The following is a 20,086-nucleotide window of genomic DNA, read 5'->3' on the forward strand; positions in this document are numbered from 1 at the left end:
AGATGGGTTCCATGGGGGGCAGGTGGGTGGTGTGGGCCCGGTTGGGTGCTGTGGAGCACCGGTGGGTGCTGTGGGGGGAAGATGGGTGCTTTGGATATGAGTGGGTGCTGTGGGCACGGGGGGGTGCTATCAGCACGGGTGGGTGTTGTGGGGTGCAGATGGGTGCTGTGGGCACAGGTGGGTGCTGTGGAATGTGGGTGGGTGGTTTGGGCATGGGTGGGTGTTGTGGGGTGCAGATGGGTGCTGTGGGGCAGCTTTGCAGGAGCACCCATGCCCAAGCAGCTGAGGGGTGCGACACACAGCACCCCCCACCCCGCAGTGGGCAGCAGAGCCGGGGGGCAACGGGGACTTGGGTGGTCCTGGGCTCTGGGGAGTGGGGAGGCTGGGGGTCCCCGGCCCCCTGCGGGAGGAGGGTGGGGGGGGGGAATCCGGTTTTGCTTGGCACCATGCTCTCTTCTCGCACCCGGCGTCCCCCAGGCTGAGGTTTGTGGGGCCGCGTGTTTGGGGGGGGGTCAGGGCAAGCGCTGCTCCCACAGTCCCCATCCCACCCACGGGGACTGTCCATCGGGAAACGCAGGGTTAACGGTCAGCATGGGGAGATCGGCCTAAATCTGGCACTTATTTGGGTTCGGTGCCAAAAAAAGACATTAGGAAGTGGAAGAGGATTTATTCCCACGCTGGGGCGGCTGGGGGGGGTGCCCCAGGTCCCGCCAAGCTCCCAGGGGAGGAGAGGTCCCGTGCTGGATTTGGCCCCTGGGTGCTGCTGAGGGGAGGGCGGATTGAGGCAGATTTGGGGGGGATGTTTGCCATGGGAACAGGGGGCAGCCGGGCGTTGGGCTGTGGGCACCGGAGATTCTCCTGGCACCGGGGGCTGCTGGCTGTGCTGAGCGCTGGTGGGGGAAGCATCACCAGTCCCTGCCCCCGCCCTCCCCAGCCACCCCACCCCGGTTTTGGGGGCACCACTGGGATGCAGAGCGCAGGCTCCAATCCCCCCCCCATCCCGGGAGGTTTCCCCGGCCACCACAAGCCCACGGAGGAAGGACAGAACAGGCCGATCCCGCATCAAACCCTCCCACCAAACTGTGAAATAACGATGATAATAGTAATAATAAAAAATCAATAAACATTTATTCGATACAGCTGTTTTTAATACATACAGTACATCGAGTTACCCCTCCGCGGTGCTCGGCGGCGCGGCTGTTAAGAGCTGCTGTTACAGTACTCTCCAACTGAGGATTTGTCAATGATTAACAAAAGAACAGATCGTCACAAATCGGGAGTTTATTATAAGATAGTTTACTGTTAAAACAATTTTATTTTTTGCAAATAAACACTTTTTAATATATATATTTATATATTTATATATATGGTTACAAGTGATAAATTGAAAATTCTTTTTTTTTTTTTTTCCATTTTCTTTTTTTCCCCAAAATACACTTATGCACTAATAACTGGCATCGACGAGAAACATTCGGATATGCCGTGGGATGGGTGTCACCAGGAGAGAAAGAAAAGAACAAAACGCTCCCAACGTTCATGGGCACGAGTGGTGCTCCGGGCCGGGGCAGCGCCACCGCGGCCGGACTCCCTGTCCCAGGGGATGACCGTACCGGCACGGCACAGCCGACCTCGCCGGCGAACGGTGGTCGCGGTGAGAGTTTCTGTGATCGAAGCTTTCAGGGACGGCTCTGCGAGGTTCCCCGTGGGGTCGCAGCCTGCCCATCCCCGACCCCACGGAGGTTTAGCCCTTTCCTCGAGGATGTGGGTGGTGGGATGGTGGGTCTCTGCAGCGGTGCAGGTGCGGGGCCACCGTGTCACGGTCCCCAGGGTGCTGCACAGGCAGGTGCCACCCGGGGATGTGCGGAGCCGCCATGCAGCCCCCGCCATGCTCTGAGCCTCCACACCCTCCCATTGACTTACCGTGAGCGACCCCCCCCCAGCAGCGGGTTGGGATCGGGGGGGTGACACCACTCCCCAACACCCCCTCCCCTTCGCGGGGCTTTATATTAACCATACGTTACTCCCCGCTGCCGGAGGGGACAACCCTGTGGCTCAGGCCCCGGGCCAGTGCACAGCGGGCAGGGGGGTGCCAGGCCCGGGGGGGTCCCGAGCTGCCGCACCTGAGGGTCTCCAAACCCCTGCGGGTGAGGGGACGGAAGGGGAGAGGACGTGCTCGTCCCCTGTCTTGCCCCATACCCGCTCTCGGCCGCCCTTCCTAATTCAGATGAGTTTCTTCCCTCGGCCACTGCCTCACTGGGAGCTCCTGGACAGGCACAACCCAACGGGCACAACCAGCGCTGCCACCGCCGCTCGCGTGCCACCGGGCAGGGAGCTGCCGGTATTCCCGGTATCGCTCTGGAGCCTTCCCTGGACAAGCAGAAGAGTAAAGGATGTCCCATGGAGAAGGCGGCGGTGGGAGAACATATTCCTCTTGAGTGATGACTACTAGGGGAAAAATACCTTTTAAGGGGAAAAAAAAAGCCCTGAAGATTTCACTTTCGCATAAAAATTTCCATTTGACCGAGGTGCTGCCGTCACGGGGGGCGGTGAGGAGCATCTCCCTGCTCCGAGGGTGATGGGGGACAGCCCCAGCACTGGGACCACTGTCCTCACCGCCCTGAGCCTGCCCCGGGGTCCCCTCTGGGATGGTGTCACCCCACGAGGCCACCGTGGCTGTCCCCGCTCCAGCCCCTCGCTCCTCCCAGTGCGCTCGTTTGGAGATACTTCGTTACCGAAGCAGGGGGATGGGTTTTGAGCCAGACCCCAAGCCGGCCCTTCCCCACATCTCCCCCACCACGGCACACAGTGCTGCCTCTTAATTTAATTAATGAGAAGCCAATTAATTGCCTGCTAATGAGAATCAAACCCCGTGTTATCCCCAAAGGGAGGTGGTGAGGATTAGAAGGTGACCGTCCAAACCAGCAGCTGGGGCGATGCGGGTCCCCCCTCCCCAGGCCAGGGCGCAGAGCTTTGCCGGCGGCTTTCCCCTGCGCTGGGACGTGATTTCGGGATCCAGCGGTTCCCTCCACCCCTTGGCTGAGATTTCAGTGCCCAACTCTGCACCATTCTCCCGCTGCCTACACCCCCCGAGCACCCTTCCCTGGCCCTTCCAGTGGTTATTGCTTTGGTGAGCAGGCACGGGCCCCGCTGGCAGCCGTCCCTCGGGCTCAGCACAGCAAAACACCATCGCCCAGGACAGTGTCCCCATGTCCCCGTCAACGAAGACCGAGACAGCCCTGAGAGCACGGGTCCTACAGTTCCTGAAGCTCTCCTCCCTTCCCTGGGGAGGCAGGATTTGTACCGGTGACACCATCAAAACAAGGATCGGATGAAATGCAAGCAGCAAACAGGTTGAGCCGCGGTGACTAATTAAGCCTTCTCACTAATTGCTTCAAAGCCCGGCGCAACCAGCAGCGCTTAGGCGGGTCCCCTCGCCCGCAGGCACGTGCCCCGCTCGCGGCTGAGCGCGCCGGGCGATGCGGATGGCGGCATCCAGCTGCCGGCAGCTGCGGCCGGAGCAGGAGCACCATCTCCCCTGGGAAGCTGCCCTGGCTTCAGACACCGCCATCTCCTCCCTGCCTCCGCGGCCGTAATAACCTGCCAGTGGAGAAGGACGTTAATTATCACTAAGCGGCTCCTCGGAGCAGGGAAATGATACTGAGCCTCTGGCAGGTGGTGAAGAGCCGTGAAAGAAACCGAGGGTTGAGGTTTTAATTGATTAAAGTAAAAGCAGAAGCTCTCCTCCCTCCGACGCCACCTTCCCGGCTCTGCACAGGGGAAAAAAATTGAATTAAGGTTTTCTGTTCCTTTACTGAGAGAAAACATGCCCGTTTCCCAAGGACAGAGGTAGCCTGGTTTTTGTCTGGAGACAGACACATCCCGGTCCGGGGATGGCTCCCTCCAGGCCAGAGCGAGGTGTTACGACGGTATTAGTACAGATGCAAAGAAAAACCCAGGGAAAGAGAACAAGCAAGGGACAGCACGCTGTGCGGGGCCTCCCTGTCCCCGAGGAAGATGGTCAGGGGCTTGGATGCATCTCAGGGGAGCCGAGACTCACCCCACGGTGGGTCCCAGCCCGGAGGGACAAGGTGAGTGCAAGATGCCCGAAAGCAGGATTCATGATTGTCACTTGATGCTGCCCCCCTGTCCCCATTACACACCTCCCGTGGCCACAGCTGGGTGACTGAAAACCCCATTCCTCCTTCCTGGGCCTTCAGCATCTTTTGGGTGGGACACGACGGGGACCCTGAATCACCCTTTCCACCAGCTGGATCCCCCCAGTGGTTGGCTGCCATCGCTGCTGCAGTGCTCCATGTCCGGCTACGTTTGCAAAGACAACTTGAGCATCGGGGTGCATCACACCCCCACACAGTGTCACCGCGATGCTCCACGGCGCTCAGGGCATTCCCACAACTTTCGGTTAAACCCTCCAACCTGACCCATCCTACAGCAACCCCCTTCGACTTCCAGGGGTGCTCACACCTCCCGCACCTCCTCTCGCAGCCGCAGCCAACCCCTGCATCTCGGGATGATGCTCTGCCGGCCCCGTGCCACGCTCCCTGCTCGTTCCTCTGCCCGTGCCTCGCGTTGCCGACACAAACCCCTGCACTGAGCCGGCCACAAACGCCACGGAGCCCGACCCTGCCAAAGCACGCTGCCTCTCAGCCCGAGGCTGCGGGGAAAACATGACCAGGATCCCACAGCATCTACTGCCAGACGCTACTGTCCCTCTGACCACTTTCTTGCACAGGTCAAACATCTTTGGAAACATCACCCTGGGAGCAGGGATGCAGGCGCTGCCTGCAGCGGGAGGCTGGAGCGCGCCGGAGGCTGCCCGGAGAGGCAGGCAGCAGGCAGCACCGCGGCAGGCAGCCCCCCGCCCGGGCAGGCAGCTGCAGAGAGACCCCATCCAAGGGGGTCCCGCTGCTATTGCACTTTTCTTTCGCTCAAGCGTCACCAGTTTGGCGCAGGGAGTACGAAGGAAAGTCACGGGCAGGGCAGGGGGGAAGGCAGCAGGGTCCTGCCGGGCAGGGGCGTGGGCAGAGGGGTATGTACAGGGGCAGGGGGTGGAGAACGGTCCAGCTTGCTTGATCCTGTTTGTTTTCCAGTGTGAAACAAGGTGTGTGACTTGTTTAAAGTGGTTAATTGGTATTTTCTGTCTCTTTTTTTCTTTTTTTTTTTTCTTTTTTTTTCTTTTTTTTTTGTAAAAAGGGGGTGAGTGGAGGGTGGGGGGGGGAGGTGGGACAGGGGGCACAGAAAACTGGGAGAGACCCCCACCCTGTTACCCTGGGTTGTAAACGAATCCTTGGAGACGAGTCTCTGAGCTGCTCATTTCTCGGGCATCTTGCTGGCTCCCCCTTTCCGCTGGCTCGGGTGTTTGGGGATGCGCTCGTCCCCGTCAGGGCTGCCTCGGGAGCCTTCCCAGTGCTCGAGCGTTTTCTTGTGATTAGTCTTTGCTGCCACGGTCTCTCTGCCCTTCGGGGACGTTTCTGGAGGCCTCTCCTTGGGTTTCCTCCCCCTTTTCTTCCCGCTTGTGCTTTTCTTTTTCTCTTCTTTGCTGGAAGAAAGCTGTTCCCTGCTTTTCTTTTTCCGGCTGGCCTCTGCGGAGGTTCGGAACCAGTTCTGTCCGTGGGGTGACACGGGGGTTAGTGACCATCCCGGGGCCGGACACCGGCACGCACAGCCCATGCCCATGCTTGGACCACCCCATGCCCCACCAGCATCACCTCCCCAAGGACAAACTGGCCAGCGCTCAGCAGCTGCAACTGTCGTGGGGGTGTCAGGGACCCGAAGGGGGACAGGGAGGTTCCCCCCAAGACTGTCACAGCATTGCTGATGCTGCTGGGACCTGCTGCGCTCTGCTTTCGGCAGACACTGATGGATGGAGCGGGGCAGCCTGAGAACGGGCGTGTTGGAGCAGGGACCAGCCTGGAACATCCCCAGCTGTTTCCTTACCTCCGAGTGAGCCTTGATGATGTGGTACTTGACCCCGCTTTCAGAGCTGAACTCCTTCTGGCACAGGAGGCAGCGGTACTTGCCCACCGAGTGGTCCCCCTGCAAGACAAAGCATCCTTCTGCAGCCCCAAGCAGAGCCGAAAATGCCCTGGAGGGGCGGCTCCCCTGCCCTGTTGCCCCCCACAAAGGGAAGTCGATGCTTGAACCTCGAAGCAACAGAAAATAAATACTCAATTGTAAAACACCAGATCTCTGCCGGCCCTTGGTCCCAGGCCCGGAGCTCACAACTGCATCTTCTGCACTGAATTTCAGCCCACGCTGGTCATGCAGCCAGCTTTTGTGGCACTGGTGCCAGGCATCAAAGCGCCAAGTCCTACGAGCTCAGAGGGCAGCAAGCGGCAGGTTTTGCTGCCTGCGCATCCTCAACACCGGTTGTCACGTCACCGCCGACACCGTGTGTGTCCCCAGGCGCGTGGGAGGCTGACGGGGCTGATCGCCCCATTTCCTCACTGTCAGCGGGTTTGCGACCTCCTGGGACTGAACCGCCACCTAATTTATGTCCAAGAGGCTCACCTAATTTTCCTTTTACGCTGTCAAAGAGACGCAGCGACTGCTGGATTTCTGTCATTAGAGCCCTTGTGGGGATGACTGATCTCCCGGCTCTGCCGCAGTTCAAGGCACAGGGGAGATAATGTGCTCTCTATTGACGAGGGGTTTATGGATGGGCCCCTCCAGGCGATATATATGTTCCCTGGGAATTTCTCCATAGCTGGCTCCGGGCTGTAAATCTGGAGTTAGACAGGTCTTTTATTTCAGGGACAGGCAGGACGCGGGCAGGCCTGGCTCTGCTGCTGGTTGGCTTCAGAAATACTCATGCAAAAATCCCCTCAGCACATCAATCCCGCTGAGGATGGGGCGCTGCCTGGGAGCACCCTCCGCTCTCGATAAGGCTCGATGTATTTCAACCGGTTCTGCGGGATTTTACAGCGGAGATCACAGGCCAGCTCAGGAGGGGCTGTGCAAGTTACGCCAGGTTTGGTGGCACGCGTATCCGTTGCAAAAACTAAACCCTCTGCGAGGGCAAGAGTCCTACTGACAGCAGTGCGTGGGGGACACGAAGCAGCTAACTCCCCCAGTGCTGAGCCCCAGTACCCGACCCCGGCTACGCCGGACTCACCAGACCTGGAGGGTGCAGCTCTGCGGTTAAAGAAAACGCTCGTGCAAACGCCTGGCTGCTTTCTGTGCACAGTACCAGCCAGAAAATGGCTCCATTTTCCCTCAGAGACGGTGCAGGCTAGCAAAGGAACTGCCCTAGTCTCCTGTGTTTGCACTTTTATCCCGCATAAATACAGCTTCTTCTGCCGGATCTCTGCAGCTCATTTTCTAAATGATCTCATTAGGGGTTGATGTTCCAGCTAGTGTTGGAGGAACGCGGGAGTTTGTGTTTTTAATAACCACGGGGTATGTATTGGAGCTGCCTCCTGGAAGCTCCATTCAATGGAAGCTGCAGCTGGAAATGTTTCAGGGTATAAAGCTTTACCAGCTCTTACTCAGTTCCAATTTGAGGGACCTACACTGAGCTCCCGATCCCTCCCCTGTAGCGGCTGCAGGCCACCGGAGCTCACTGCAGCCCGCAGCGTTGCTGCTCCGTTGAGCGAGAGGGCACTGGTGTCTGCACAGACCCGCCGCCTCTTCCAGCCTCAGCTCCATCCCCAAGAGGTGCCGCACCAGTGTCCCTCCAGCTGGGGAAGCTGCTGGGCTTCCAGAGGTGCTGCAGGGCCACCCAAATCAACGGAGAAAAACTCCCGATTCCCACCTGCCTCCGGAAACCTTCAGCTTCCGATGCTCAGCTCCCCGGCTCTGAGCTGCTGCGGTCGATGCGCAGCTGCATCAGAGGTGCTGGCCACACTTGGTAGCCGAGGGCTCACAAACAACTCGGGGGCTGCGAGAGCCGTGCTGGGCAGGGGCTGCTGCGGGACGCAGACGCCGAGGTGGGAGGTTGCGAGGGAGGTGGGCTCGCTCCCGCTGCCCCGTCTCCAAGGCACTCGGTGTGTTGGAGGTCTGGGCCCTTGGGTGAGACATCTGTGTTGCAAGACCTCTCCTCCAGGGCTGGGGCAGTAGCTAAATCCCCTCCATCCCGTCTGCTCAGCTTGAGCCTCTCTGCCTTCGGCTGCCTGTGGCTGTGGGTTTGATCCTGCTCAGGAGGATGGTGCTGAGGGCGAGTGGCTGGACAGGGATGGTGTATGAGCTGTATCTCATCGGGCTGAGCGATGACAACTCGATGGGCAGTGGCATTGCTTGGCCAGCCCTCCCAGCGGTCGTGATCCTTTAACCCATGCCGTTATCCCTTGGTCTGTTGCTTCCAAATGAGCCAGCGGGGAGAGAAAACCAAACCCCAACCCCAGCTCTGAGCCCAGGCTGTAAAAGGAGGGACCTACCTTGTTGCAGTTGGCCAGGTGAGCTTTCAGCCCCGAGACGCTGGAGTAAATGGCTTCACAGCACTGTGGGAAGAAACAAAGCAGGGTTTGCCACGATCCTCCCTTGTCTCCCTGCCTTCCTCCATGCCGGGGCCAGGAGCCCGCTGTGTCAGCAAGGCCACCGGTCCAGGCTAAGCAGCATGAGGTTAATGCTCTGCGAGACGCGGAGGGCTCTGGTCACACGTTTCCTATTAGCGCTAATGGGAGTCATGTGGCCACATCCCTCTGCAACGGGTTGAAAAATGTCTCCCTAAATGTCTCCGTGGAAAACGTACATTTGTGAGGAGTCAGGAGGTCCTGCTGGGCTACAGGAGTTCTTGGAGCCACAGCAGACGCTTAACGGAGAAGAGAAATCACCCGGGCAGCAGCATGACCAGTTTCTGAGCAATGTCTTTTCAAAGTGCCTGTGTATGACATTAATTAGCCAGCCCGTCTCCCCGGCCTTGCGGTAACAGCCCCGTTCAAAACTCCCATTAGCAAGGCTTTGTTTGAGATGATAAATCAACGGCCCAGCACGAGGGTGGAGTTCACCTCCCTGCAAGCTCAGGCCAAGGCTGCCTTTTACAGCAAGATGAAGCGCATGCACCACGTCCCCGAGGTCTTTGCCTGTCCCAGGGCTTTAAAAAGAATGGCCTAAAACCAGCCACGGGTTTACTCTGGGAAAAGCAGGTTCTCTGCATAAAAAGGCTCTCAAGCACAGAGCGTTCAGCCTTTGCCCTGTCTGGACCTCAGGAGCTTCCCAAAGGCAGCTCCAGAGCCCGAACTGGGCAATGCTGAACTGTCAGTCCAAGGGTAGCTGGGGACAGGGTGGCCTGGTCCCCAAGCCTGGTGACTCAAGCACACCAGGAGGGTCCCAAAGGTGAGACACGCTTCAACCAGGCACAGCAGCAACCCCAGGGAGAGGAGGTGAAACGAGGGTCTGAGCATCACTGCCAGCTTCATCTGGGGCCCAACAAGAACCTGGCATTGGTGGGTTGCTGCCCCCAAAACTCCCACGTCCCCCTGCAGATTGAGACCAGCCGGCCCAGAGAAGAACAGACGTGATCCTTACATTGTTGGGACAGTTGATGCGGCCCTTCTCCTTCACTTCATTCTTCCAGTTTTCCAGCAGCCTCGGATTGAGCTTTGGAAGCCCCGGTCGGGTGTAATTGAGCTGCAAACAATAGAAGATGATTAGCAGAGCGGCACACACCAGTCCGGACCTTGGTGGAGTCCTCGTTCTTCACATGGGTCTTATCCCCCCCAGGAGAAGCGAATCGGAGCTGAAAACTAGTTGGGAGGCTTCCCCCGGAGATGTCATTTCTCCCCCCGGGACATCGCACAGCAGGGGGGTGGCTCTGCCTGCTGCTGTGCCACCGGGCTGGGGGGTGGCTGCCGGCAAGGAGCAGGGCTGCAGCCCCCAGTGCCGCAGCCACCTCCACGTGGCTCTGGCAAACGGGAAAGGAGAGGCTCCTGCTCCCGGGTGTGTGCCCCATCATGGGGCCAGGCCCGGACCCAGCGTTTTTGGTGCATTGTGTTGGCGCGGTCCTGCTGCCGTGTTTCATAACTGGGAGAATAAACAACCCTGCACGCTGGGCAGAGGGGATGGACGCCAAGAGCCTCCATGGCTGTCTTCCACCGATGAATGGGCACAACCCGTTAAACAATGAAAGGCTCTTGTGTCTCTGCCTCTCCTTCTGGCAGGCCTGCTCTTTCCAAGTGCTTTTAATTACTGCTTTATTAGCGACTTTGAGGTTTAGCATAGCGGACCGGCCTTCCCAACTCCATTTCTGCATGTACAGCCCAAGCAAACGTGGCTGCGGCATCTCTGTGCCTTGCAACCGCTGTGCTTGGCCCTACCCGTGGGGCTGGTCCCCACCTGCCACCGTGGCAAGGTCCGCAGGGGACACTGGGGTGCTCTGCCTGCAGCCTGAGCTGCCTGCCTGCCTGCCTGCCTGCAGCACGACCACGTCAGCACAACTCCCAGCCTGACCTAGAGAGCTCTGCTAGGACCCATGGATGCTGCTCGGGTCCCAAGCCTCAAACTTGCCCCGAGTCGGAGCAGGGTTGGGTGAGCTCACCCGTGGCACACTACAGGCACAGGTACTCGAGCACGTGCTGCTCTCCCGGAGCACCTCCGAGCGCGGGGCACGGCTGCATCGACACGTCTGAGCTGGCCGGGGAGGATGCACAGACAAACGGCGCTCGCAGAGAGGTGCAAACCCAGGCTCCGTTTTTGAAACATGCCCCTAGGACCCGGAACTTGTGGTTCCGACATGGCAGGGAAGCGGCTGGCTGGATTTCTTTTCCAGCTGTGATTTTTTTCCTGAACGTGCTGATAAAGTTGCAAATTTGCCTTTGTCCAGCTCCCCCGAACAGGCTGCTCCCAAACCTCCCTGCAAAGGGGAGCTCCCACTGAGGGCTCAGACACCAACCACTCGTTTCCACTGAAATTTAAGTGATCCACAAGCCCCCGCAGCCCCCACCTCGGCACACGGCTGGAGGAGAAGGGAGCCCAGGGAGAGCTGGGCTCCGCGCGAGGGGCAGGGGCAAAGGGCCTTGCGAAACAGTGCTTCGAACGCTCGTAAGGACGGATGTGGAAAAATCCCCTGAGCCCCAGCGTGCTGCTATTCTGTCATGCTTCGCAGCTGGGGGAGATGCCAGCAGAGCTCTTTGAAGCACTGGGATGGTGCATCTACCAACCGCTTGGTCCCCCGCCCGGGGAAGGCAATGCCACCTCCGGGGGAGAACACAGGAGTCCCTTTTTGTCATTGATACTGAGAGCTGGGATGCCAAACGGCCTCCTTAATTAAAAACCAATCAATCCCATGAATGAGCAAACATGAACGGTAACCGCATACAGCCCCAGCAACAACCTCTCCCTCTGCGCGTCCCCGGGGAAGAGATGAGGGGGGATGTTCAGAGATGCGGACTCTGCTGCTCCGGCTTCCCACTCCAGAGAAAAATCCCTCCCCGCTCTTCTCCAACAGTCCTGCACAATAACATGCAAATCCCATGTCTTCCCGGGGCGCTGCGGTTCAGGGAATGTCAAAGTCATCTTTATGTCTCTATTAAGAGGGAGCCCCAGGCATGGAATATTTTTTTTTTTCCATTTATTTTCCTCAAACAGCCTGTAAGTGAAAATCTTCATGGCCAAATCATTAAACGACTACAACTGGTTTTGGCTGCAGCCCATCTCTTCTGAACAGTCGAAGGATGCTGGGATGGGAAGGCTTGTTTTCTTTGACTGACAGTTTTATTTAATTAAACTTTCATATTTCAATCCTCTCCACTCCCTAGACAGCTCTCCCCTTCCCCAAAATATATCACAGTAAATGAGAACCATGCAGGCTGCCTCAGCCCCGGCCAACAAACTCCCCTGGAAGCCTTACTGAGGTCCCCAGTGCGAGACACTGCTCTCCCATCGCCCCGCGGAAACCACGGCTGATGCTGTCCGGGAGGCGAAGCCAAAACACACCCAGGGGCGCTGGCTGGCAGCCGGGTCCCATACGCAGCTCCGGGCAGATGGGTCACACCACACGGCGCTGCCGAGCAAGGGGAGGAAGGACAGACAGCCCTGCCGAGGTCTGGGTCCACAGCTGGAGCTGGGATCCGGTTTGGCCCACCAGTGACATGAGTCCGCAGGGCTCAGCCTGGCTCCTGCATGGATCGCAGGGCCATTGTTTTGGGGGACGAACCCTGGCCAGGCTCTTCTGCTCTGGAATTTACCCTGGTTCCAGGATGGGGTTTTCTTAAAAACTCGAGCCTGGAGACAACTTTTTCCCTTTAGCTTCATGACTGGCCTCCGGCAGCCCTTCGCTCCGGACCCCTGTCACCCTGCCACACAGCACCCAGGCTCCACAGCGACGTGGAGCCTCCGTGGCTGTCCCCAGCCCTGCAGCAACACCCAGACCCTGAGCCGTGGGGTGGCACAGGGGGTACCCTTGCACCTCACAGACATGGATGAGCTCTGCATCCCTCTGTGAGACATGAGGGCTGCCTGGGCTGCAGGAGCCCACCACCACCTCCAGCACAGAGCTTGTGGCACTTTGAAACAAGCCCACCCCACCTTGAGCTCCAAAGGAAAAGCATCACACCATGAAACTGTGGGATTTCCATGGTGTTTTCTCCCCTCTCATCTCTTAGATGCCTCTTCCCTCTGCTTGACGGGGCTGTTTCTCTCAGTCCAGCCTCCAAAATGTGTAAGGGCATCATCTCCCACCAGATCCCAGAGCCCACCACCGCCTGCCTTCACCACCGGGCTGGGAACCTGCCAGCCTCTCACTCCTTTTGCAGCAGCCCCGAGACTGCTCATGGGCAGGCGATGGCCCCAGTGAAGGCCAGAGGAGGGTCGAAGGATCGGCATCATCTTCACGGAGCTTCTGGAAAGGGGATTTTTCCCAGAAAAGCAGCAGGGGTGTGCCCTTCCCCATCTGACATCCCCAGCAAGCGGCCGTTGTGAAACACCCATCTGTTTCAGCTTATCCAGAGGCAAATAAAGATCGGAGCGAGAAAATAAGACTCCAGTGTATATTTAGAAATGCTGGATTTGGTTAGTGCAGAATGAAGGCAGCGCAGGGCCTGGGATCGAGCAGCAATCGTTTATTCTAATGCCATTGCTTTGGTGCGAAGGAATCCATCCTCTCGGGGAAAGGCGAATGCATCCCACCACGGGCCACCAACGGGATCCAAACCCAAAGTCCCTCTCCCCAGCTGGGACCGGCTGCCACGTGGCCACGAGGGTGAGCCACGGTGCAGGGGCTGCAGCGGGGCCATGTGGACTGAAGGGCTGCGAACCCCCGTATCCCTTCAGCTTGCTGAGGAGTTGCTTGCTTTCCTCTGGGGAAAAGCTTTGCTGCCTGGAGAAGGGATGGAGAGGAGGGGTGGCTTTCTTCATCAGCTCCCTTGAAATCCATGTTGACTGCTGGGACCGTGGCGGGTAACTGGAGAGCTTGGGGACAGAGCAGGTCCAGCGCCGCAGCAAGTCTGGGTGCATCCAGCCATCACTAGTTACAAACCGGAGCTCGGAAGTGTCCAGCCCTCCACAACCTTGGAAATCCTCAGGTCTTGCTGAGATGGTGCAGGAGCAGTTGAAATCTGCTGCCAGTCCCTTGACATCCCACCTCTCTCCAGGTCCAAGCCAGCAAGGGGGACTGTGGGCCCAGCAGCACACTCCCAACAGCTGGGTACGGCCCGTGGGAAGAAGACGCAGTGGTGTGGCAGCTCTTCTGGAAACCATCAGCCCTACCACCCCGGTCACAGTTAACTGGTGTTTGTCTTTCTGCCGCTTTGGTGGCTCTGGGTTGTCAGCTCCCTTGGAGGGATGGCCACCACACGCGCTCCATGGGGTGGTGGCACAGGGATGCGGGGACGCTGTCCGCTCTTCCGAGCCTCCTGTGCTGCCTGGGGCTGGACCCGCCACAGAGCTGTCCTGCCAGCACAGCTGAAGCCAGTTCTGAGGGAAGGGCTATTTTAGGGGCTGTAACAGGGTCAAACTGGGCGCTTGCTGCCGTGTTTGAGTCGCATGCAGTTGGGAGGGTTTTTTCCACACCCTCAACTGAAGCAACTTGTAAACGTAGATGCAAGAACTGAAGCAACTTGTAAACGTAATGCAAGAACGCTGCTCAGCAGAGCAGCGCAGAGTGTGCTGAAGTCAGCAAGCTCCCACCAGCCTCCCCAGGCAGAACCTGCCTCCCACCTCCTTCCAGCATCACTCGTCGAGAAAAAATGTCATAGACTGAACAGATTATATTTTAGAGTGTTGTCAAGGGAACGTGACAGGCACTGCAAGACGTACCCACAGGCACACTCACAGCTACATACGTATTCGCCCACTGCGCTGACCTTCTCTGAAATCCATCTGAGACACACGGCCAAGCACAGCCAGGGAGAGCAGCCTGTGCAGGACCCAAGGTCCGATCCGCCAGCCCAAGAGCCTTGTTTTGCCACCTGGGAGCTGGTCCAACTCCCCCCTCGCCCATCTTCAAGGCAAACCTGTTCCCGCCAACCTCACAGCAATTCTCTTTGTTTCTTAGTGCAGAGATGGAGCTCAATTAAACTTAAACAATTAGACTCTGAACACAAGAAATGTCTCATAAAAAACTCCACCACCACAACCAGTGTTTCATGGAGCAATTATGCCAGCGGCTGAGACCTTTATGATGCCTTTATATGTCAGTTTGCACATGGGCCCCTTGTCCTGGGATTGGGATTCCTGGCTGCTCCCTCAATTCAAACAGAAACTACCCAAAGTCAAGAGTAAGGGGAGCAATTCAAGGAGGAAAGAGAGGAATGCAAGTGCTGAAGCTGGAGGGGGGGGAAGAGAGCACCACATCTCTCCTCCCACAGTATATGAAATGAAACAGCTACTTTGCGCTTGATTTTTTTATGTTATAAATGCATTGCAGCTGAATTCATTTGGAAACCAACAACGACAACACCAAGCACTGGGGAAATAAAAAGTTTGCCACCAGTTCTGGCCCTAAAACCTCCAGCTCTGCTCCAAGGCGGACGGCACCACTGTGGCCGGATCCCCTTCTGCACCAGCCACCTCACTGGGAAGCCAAGGTGGGTAAAGAAGATGCTGGTTTGTTTCTGTGCTGGTTTTTCAGCTGCCCACCGCATGCAAACTGGGAGCTGAGCCAGGCTGAGCTGCACCAGGTCTCTGCAGGACAACGGTGGCACTTCTGCCGAGAACACACACATGCCAGGACAGCAGGGGACAGGCTGTGGCAGCGGGAAGGCATTTCGGCTGAAGCTCTGCTGTTGTGCCACCCATTTTCCTGGGGCAAGCTGTGTTGCTTCTCCAGGCTGGCTCCGGGACTTGGGCTGTTTTCCTGGCTTGAGGCAGGTCCTTTGGGCTGGGGCTGTCCTGAGCTCTGTGTGCACACGGCAGAGGCACCGCCATGCTCTCCTGCTGCGGCAAAGCTTTACCCTGCTGCCCTCTGCACCTCACTCCCATCTTTGCAGAGTGCCCAGTATCTTGCCCAGAGTGAATTTTGGAGCACTGGAGATATCCAACTGTTCAGAGCACGGAAAAGACCTGGCACCTAACTGCAGAGTTACTTGCTTAGGAAACAGGCTGCAGCTCGAGCAGAGACTTGCAGGATGGCTCTGCGTTGAGTCCCAGTGCTGGCCAAAAAGTATTGACCACAGGATTAGTGAACTCCCACTCCGTCTCTTTTTTTTCCTTTTACACTAAAAAGGTTTATGATTTACTGCTGCTTCATTCCTTTTATGGTCCAGAAGGAGTGTTCCCGGAGGGAATTTCAGCTTTGGGACATTCCTAGGAATCACCTCCTCCCACCTCCTTGATTTAACACGTTACTCCAACGCCTCCATGAAGCTCAAGACTGCCAGGGCACCAACTTTCGCTGCACAGATCCCACAACACCAGGCCACATGTGCATCGCTGCTGGGGACTGCAGGGCTCAGCCCTGCCTCCACGCTCTGGTGTCCTCCACTTGCAGGAGCACTGCTCCAGCGATGCTGCAGGTCCTTTACCTCCAGGGAAGCCCAGAAAAAGATACAGAAGGGAGGAAATTCCACCCGGGGCGTCTTTGCTCTCTGACAGTGTGAGGGAAATCATTTCAGATCCATCCTCTGCTCTCTTCACGTGCTCCTCTTGGCTGTCAGCCCCTACTTCACTGCTGAGCACAGACCAGAACCGACTTCACTCCACAACATCCTCGGGGCTGGACTCTGAGATCTCTCCACTGCCCACAAACCACCACCTTTTGCTTCATTTACATTTGGGTCCTGTCAGTGGAAAGGGCAAAGCTGCCTGCTGCCAGGCTTGTACGGAGCCTCCAGACTACTGGGGCTCAGTCTGTGCTGGGTGGGCTCTTTAGCAATAAATTTGCCATCACCACTAATTGATTTAAGGCATGGAAAATGAGACACATGAGCCCTCAGCCAGCTGGGGCCGTGCTGGCATCCCAGGATCGCTGCGTACAGCTAGTGCAAAGAAAAGAAGAAATAAAGGCTTCTTACCCGCTTTGTTTCAGGCACCAGGTCATCCTTCATCCTCCGCTTGGTCCAATCCTTAGCAAGCTCGTCCTCCGCTATCTCCTGAAGGTGGAAAACAGCTACTTGGGCTGATGTCCGACGAATGCGGCCGCTTGGGGTTCTTTCAAAATCTTCTACGGGGACAGGCTCCGGCTTCACCTCTGGCTCCTCCGGAGGCTGCAACAGAGACAGAGTCAGGAAGGGCATGACAAGGGGAGAAGAGGTGAGCTCTCTGGCCCCGGGACGGGGATGCTGGGGTTTGGGCTGTGCGTTTGCAGACCTGCTTTGTGCAGGCGGGGGCTGCAGAGACACCAGCGCGCCTCTTGCCTGAGCACGGGAACGAGGGGAGCACCCCCGCCTCCCTCAGCCCAGCAGACTGTGTTAGACTGACTGCGTCCTTTCACGCTCCCACGTGTATAAACGTCTCCATTTATTAGTTAGGGAGTTATTAGCGTTGGATGCACTGTCAGTAGGGATCAACAGAACAGAAAAGGATGCTCCCCAGGGACGGATCCTGCCACCCCAGCGCTGGCAAGCAGCCGGCGCTTGCTTGCTGCCGAGGGAGCGGCCCGAGCTCTACTTTTTTTCCCTGCAGAGCACGGATGCAGGGGTGGGCTGCAGCACAGCCCTGTGGGCACCAGGGAAGAGGAATGCTGCGGACCGCTCCACTCCTGTAAACGCAGCATCTTGCTTTTTTGGAGGGGCGGAGAGGGCTGTAGCCCATTCCCCCTGACACCGCATGGTACAATACACGCGCGTGGTGACGAGAGGGAAAAAACAACATCGGTCCGACGTCTGCACCTGCCTTGCCCGGCCCGGCCCTGCCCGGCTCTGTCCTGCCCACAGGCTCTGCAGCTCTGCAGTCACCCCCGGGGGGGGATGGCCCCGCTCCTCGGGCTGCGGAGGCGTCCAGGGGGCTCACCGAGGCCGTGTGTTCTGACCGCACATGGTAGTCATGACCGGCCTTGGATTTGTACTTCTTGCCGCAGTGTGGACAGCTGAAGACAGGCTTGTCAGCCTCGGCGAGCTGCTTCCCACACCGCTTTTGGTGGTACTGGTAGCCCATCAGGCTGGAGAAGTTGGCCACACAGCCCTACGGAGATGGGGAGAAGGGGAGGGTTAAGGAGGGCTGAGGCTTTATGTGCTCATGTTGAAAATGTTTGGGGTGCCATCGCTCCAGGGAGAAACACGTTCTGAGGAGCCCCCTCTGCAGAACAGTTCTGCCAACCCATCCCCTCCAAGCAACGGGGCATCGCGAGCCAGTCCCTCTGCCCCAAAGAGCCACGCACAGGCACGACAGCACCGCGGAGGGACAGGGGGAGCAGTCCCCATCCTCGGCACTACCCACCCCAACACACCGACAGAGCTCTCCAGACAGACGCACAGCGGGCAGCGGGAGGGGAGGGCGTTGGAGAGGCACTGCCTGCGCAGAGAGTAAAGCATCTGCGGGGACAAACCTCTGCCATACACCCCCGTTACCTGTTCGTGACTTGTCTGCAACCAGCTCGTGACCGTTTTTAGGTGTGGTTTGGTTTAGTTTTACACTGTGCCCAGGATAGTGCCGACTGTGCCCCTTCCCGAGTTCAGGAGGCAGAACCTGCCCTTCAGCGCTCCTCAACCTGCCCTACATCCACCCTCCTGCCGGGACAGCCCATCACCGGCACGCACAGAGCCAGCAGGGTGGGGACCGGGATGGCTGAGCTAAGGCAGAAAAATCAAGAGCGCACCAAGGGATGCCTGGAGAGTGCACGTCCCCCTCTACGTTGGGACTCACTCCTTCCACTTTTTCACATAACGAGAAACAGGAATCGTTCTCGTACCTCATTGGGGCATTTCAGTTTTCCCATCTGCTTTAGCACTTTCCTCAGCCTTTCCCGCTCTTCCTGTTCACCAAGTCCAGCGGTTTCCACAGGAACAGGCTGGAAACAAGGAAGTGACAGAGTCAACCATTTACTCATGTCCTCTGTGCCAGGAGTGGGTGGTAAACCTCTGCCTTGCAGGAGCTGCCCTTGGCCAGGGAGAACCTCTTGTTAGAAGAGGTGGATCTCCCACTGCTTTACTGTATGCCAATGCCTTCACTGTTACGTGCCAGATCTGCTCATGCCTTTCCTGTGTTTGCACCCAAAGGGCCAGCTGAGAAGCCCAGGAGTAGTTCCTGTATGGAGGATTCACCAGCCAGACTGAAGAGCAGGAGATTAATGCACAGGTAAAAGACAAGTCACAACTGGTAAGCATGGGACATGTAGAAATGTAGTTATGCCTTGCCCTGGTATCTCAGAGACATATGTGACTGGATTTTTAAGAACAGCATCTAAGCTGGTGCCTGCCAGATTTTATTCATGATAGATTTTGTGGCTGCTTCTCACATGCATGGTGGAGAGTTGAAGACTGGATTTTGAGATTTGTGCAAGGCAGAACCCATCAGTCCCAGATTTGTGGGCACAGTTTTGGAGGCAGAGCTTTGCCACTCAAAATCTGCCTCACCGTACTCACCGAATCTTCCCCCGTTCTGAGATTCGAAATAATTTTTTTTCTGGTCCTCTGCTCTACTCCCAGGGATCAACATGAGCCTAACCAGCTGTCTGGGAGAGAATGGCTTTGCTCGGCAGGGAAGGGGGAAGGCTACCACCTGGACTGAGCAGTATGCGAAAGGCTGCAAAGACGGTGTTGCGAATCCCTCCTTTGCAAAGCCAAAGGAAAGCTAACTGCTGATTGCTTAACCTTCTGCATCAAGAAATGAGGTGCGAGACGAGAGCAGCCCAGCTCTCTTACCTTGCTGACGTGTTCAGCCATGGTGTGGTAATTCAGCCCAGCTTTGGACTTGAACTGTTTTTTGCAGTGTTGACACTTCAAGGCATCCTGCAGCTGAAGGAATTAAGAGGCAAGTCACCAGGGAGGCCACGGTTCACCATTCGTTTTTCCAATGGCGGCTGCTGCTCATCACTGAGCCCCATGGGGAGCTGTTGCTGCAGCAGTACCCAGTGGTGGGATCCAGCAGGCAACACAGCGTCCCTGTCCCCCATCCCAATCCCAGCCTGCAGCTCAGTTTTCTCTCTGTTATCCTGGATACTGTTATCAAACCCACATGCCCCAGCTTTTGGCAAACATTCCATTTTGGATGTAGATTTAAAGCCCCACTGGCTGGAAACATCTGGACCTGGTATCTTAGTCTTCCTGTTAAAGGGTTAGGAAAGAGAAGCAGCTTTGATCTACCAATATGTTAGTGGACTGTGCTCTGCAGCCCTATTAACTATGACAGATGCTGGCGTATGATACGCTTTGTGGGTGCCTTGGCTGTTTGGAATTAAGACAGTGCTGGACATGATCACAGCAGACTACTTCCCGCCTCATACTGCTCTGCTGTTTGACCCGACTTGGCCTCCTGAGTGACTGGAGGGGAGGCACTAAATGCACACACCGACGTACAAGAGGAACTTGCAAAGTGAGTAAGCAAATCATAACTTTTGCTGGGGCAGGTACCGGAATTTATTGACTCAGGAGGTGAATGGTCTGGGCACCAAGAGACAGGATGTCTCGACAGGGAGCCGGTGCCTGGATGGCTGTGGCCATTCCTGCTCCTCCTGCCTGGCTGATGCCCCACCCTCACCACTTCCCCTTCAATCAAGCCTGGACTAGAAGCTGGAGAGGGAATGAAGACAGAGCTGCAA

General features: G+C 57.3%; 1 protein-coding gene across 2 annotated transcripts in view; it reads right to left on the reverse strand.

The window, feature by feature from the left end:
• Window positions 1-1,106: 1,106 nt before the first annotated feature.
• The window catches only part of ZNF512B (zinc finger protein 512B), a 31,183-nt gene continuing 12,203 nt past the window's right edge, over window positions 1,107-20,086 (reverse strand). The window contains exons 9-16 of one of the 2 annotated variants that reach the window (XM_082490941.1): window positions 19,191-19,283; window positions 18,239-18,337; window positions 17,224-17,511; window positions 16,404-16,595; window positions 9,484-9,585; window positions 8,394-8,456; window positions 5,956-6,054; window positions 1,107-5,622 (exon numbers count right to left, since the gene is read on the reverse strand). In XM_082490941.1, coding sequence (XP_082347067.1) covers window positions 5,329-5,622; window positions 5,956-6,054; window positions 8,394-8,456; window positions 9,484-9,585; window positions 16,404-16,595; window positions 17,224-17,511; window positions 18,239-18,337; window positions 19,191-19,283 — 1,230 coding nt within the window. In that variant the 3' untranslated portion in view covers window positions 1,107-5,328. The remainder of the gene's footprint in view (window positions 5,623-5,955; window positions 6,055-8,393; window positions 8,457-9,483; window positions 9,586-16,403; window positions 16,596-17,223; window positions 17,512-18,238; window positions 18,338-19,190; window positions 19,284-20,086) is intronic. The other variant, XM_082490942.1, reaches the window with a different exon arrangement.

This window comes from Vanellus vanellus (assembly GCF_965231255.1).
Source record: "Vanellus vanellus genome assembly, chromosome: 15".
NCBI classification, from domain to species: Eukaryota; Metazoa; Chordata; class Aves; order Charadriiformes; family Charadriidae; genus Vanellus; species Vanellus vanellus.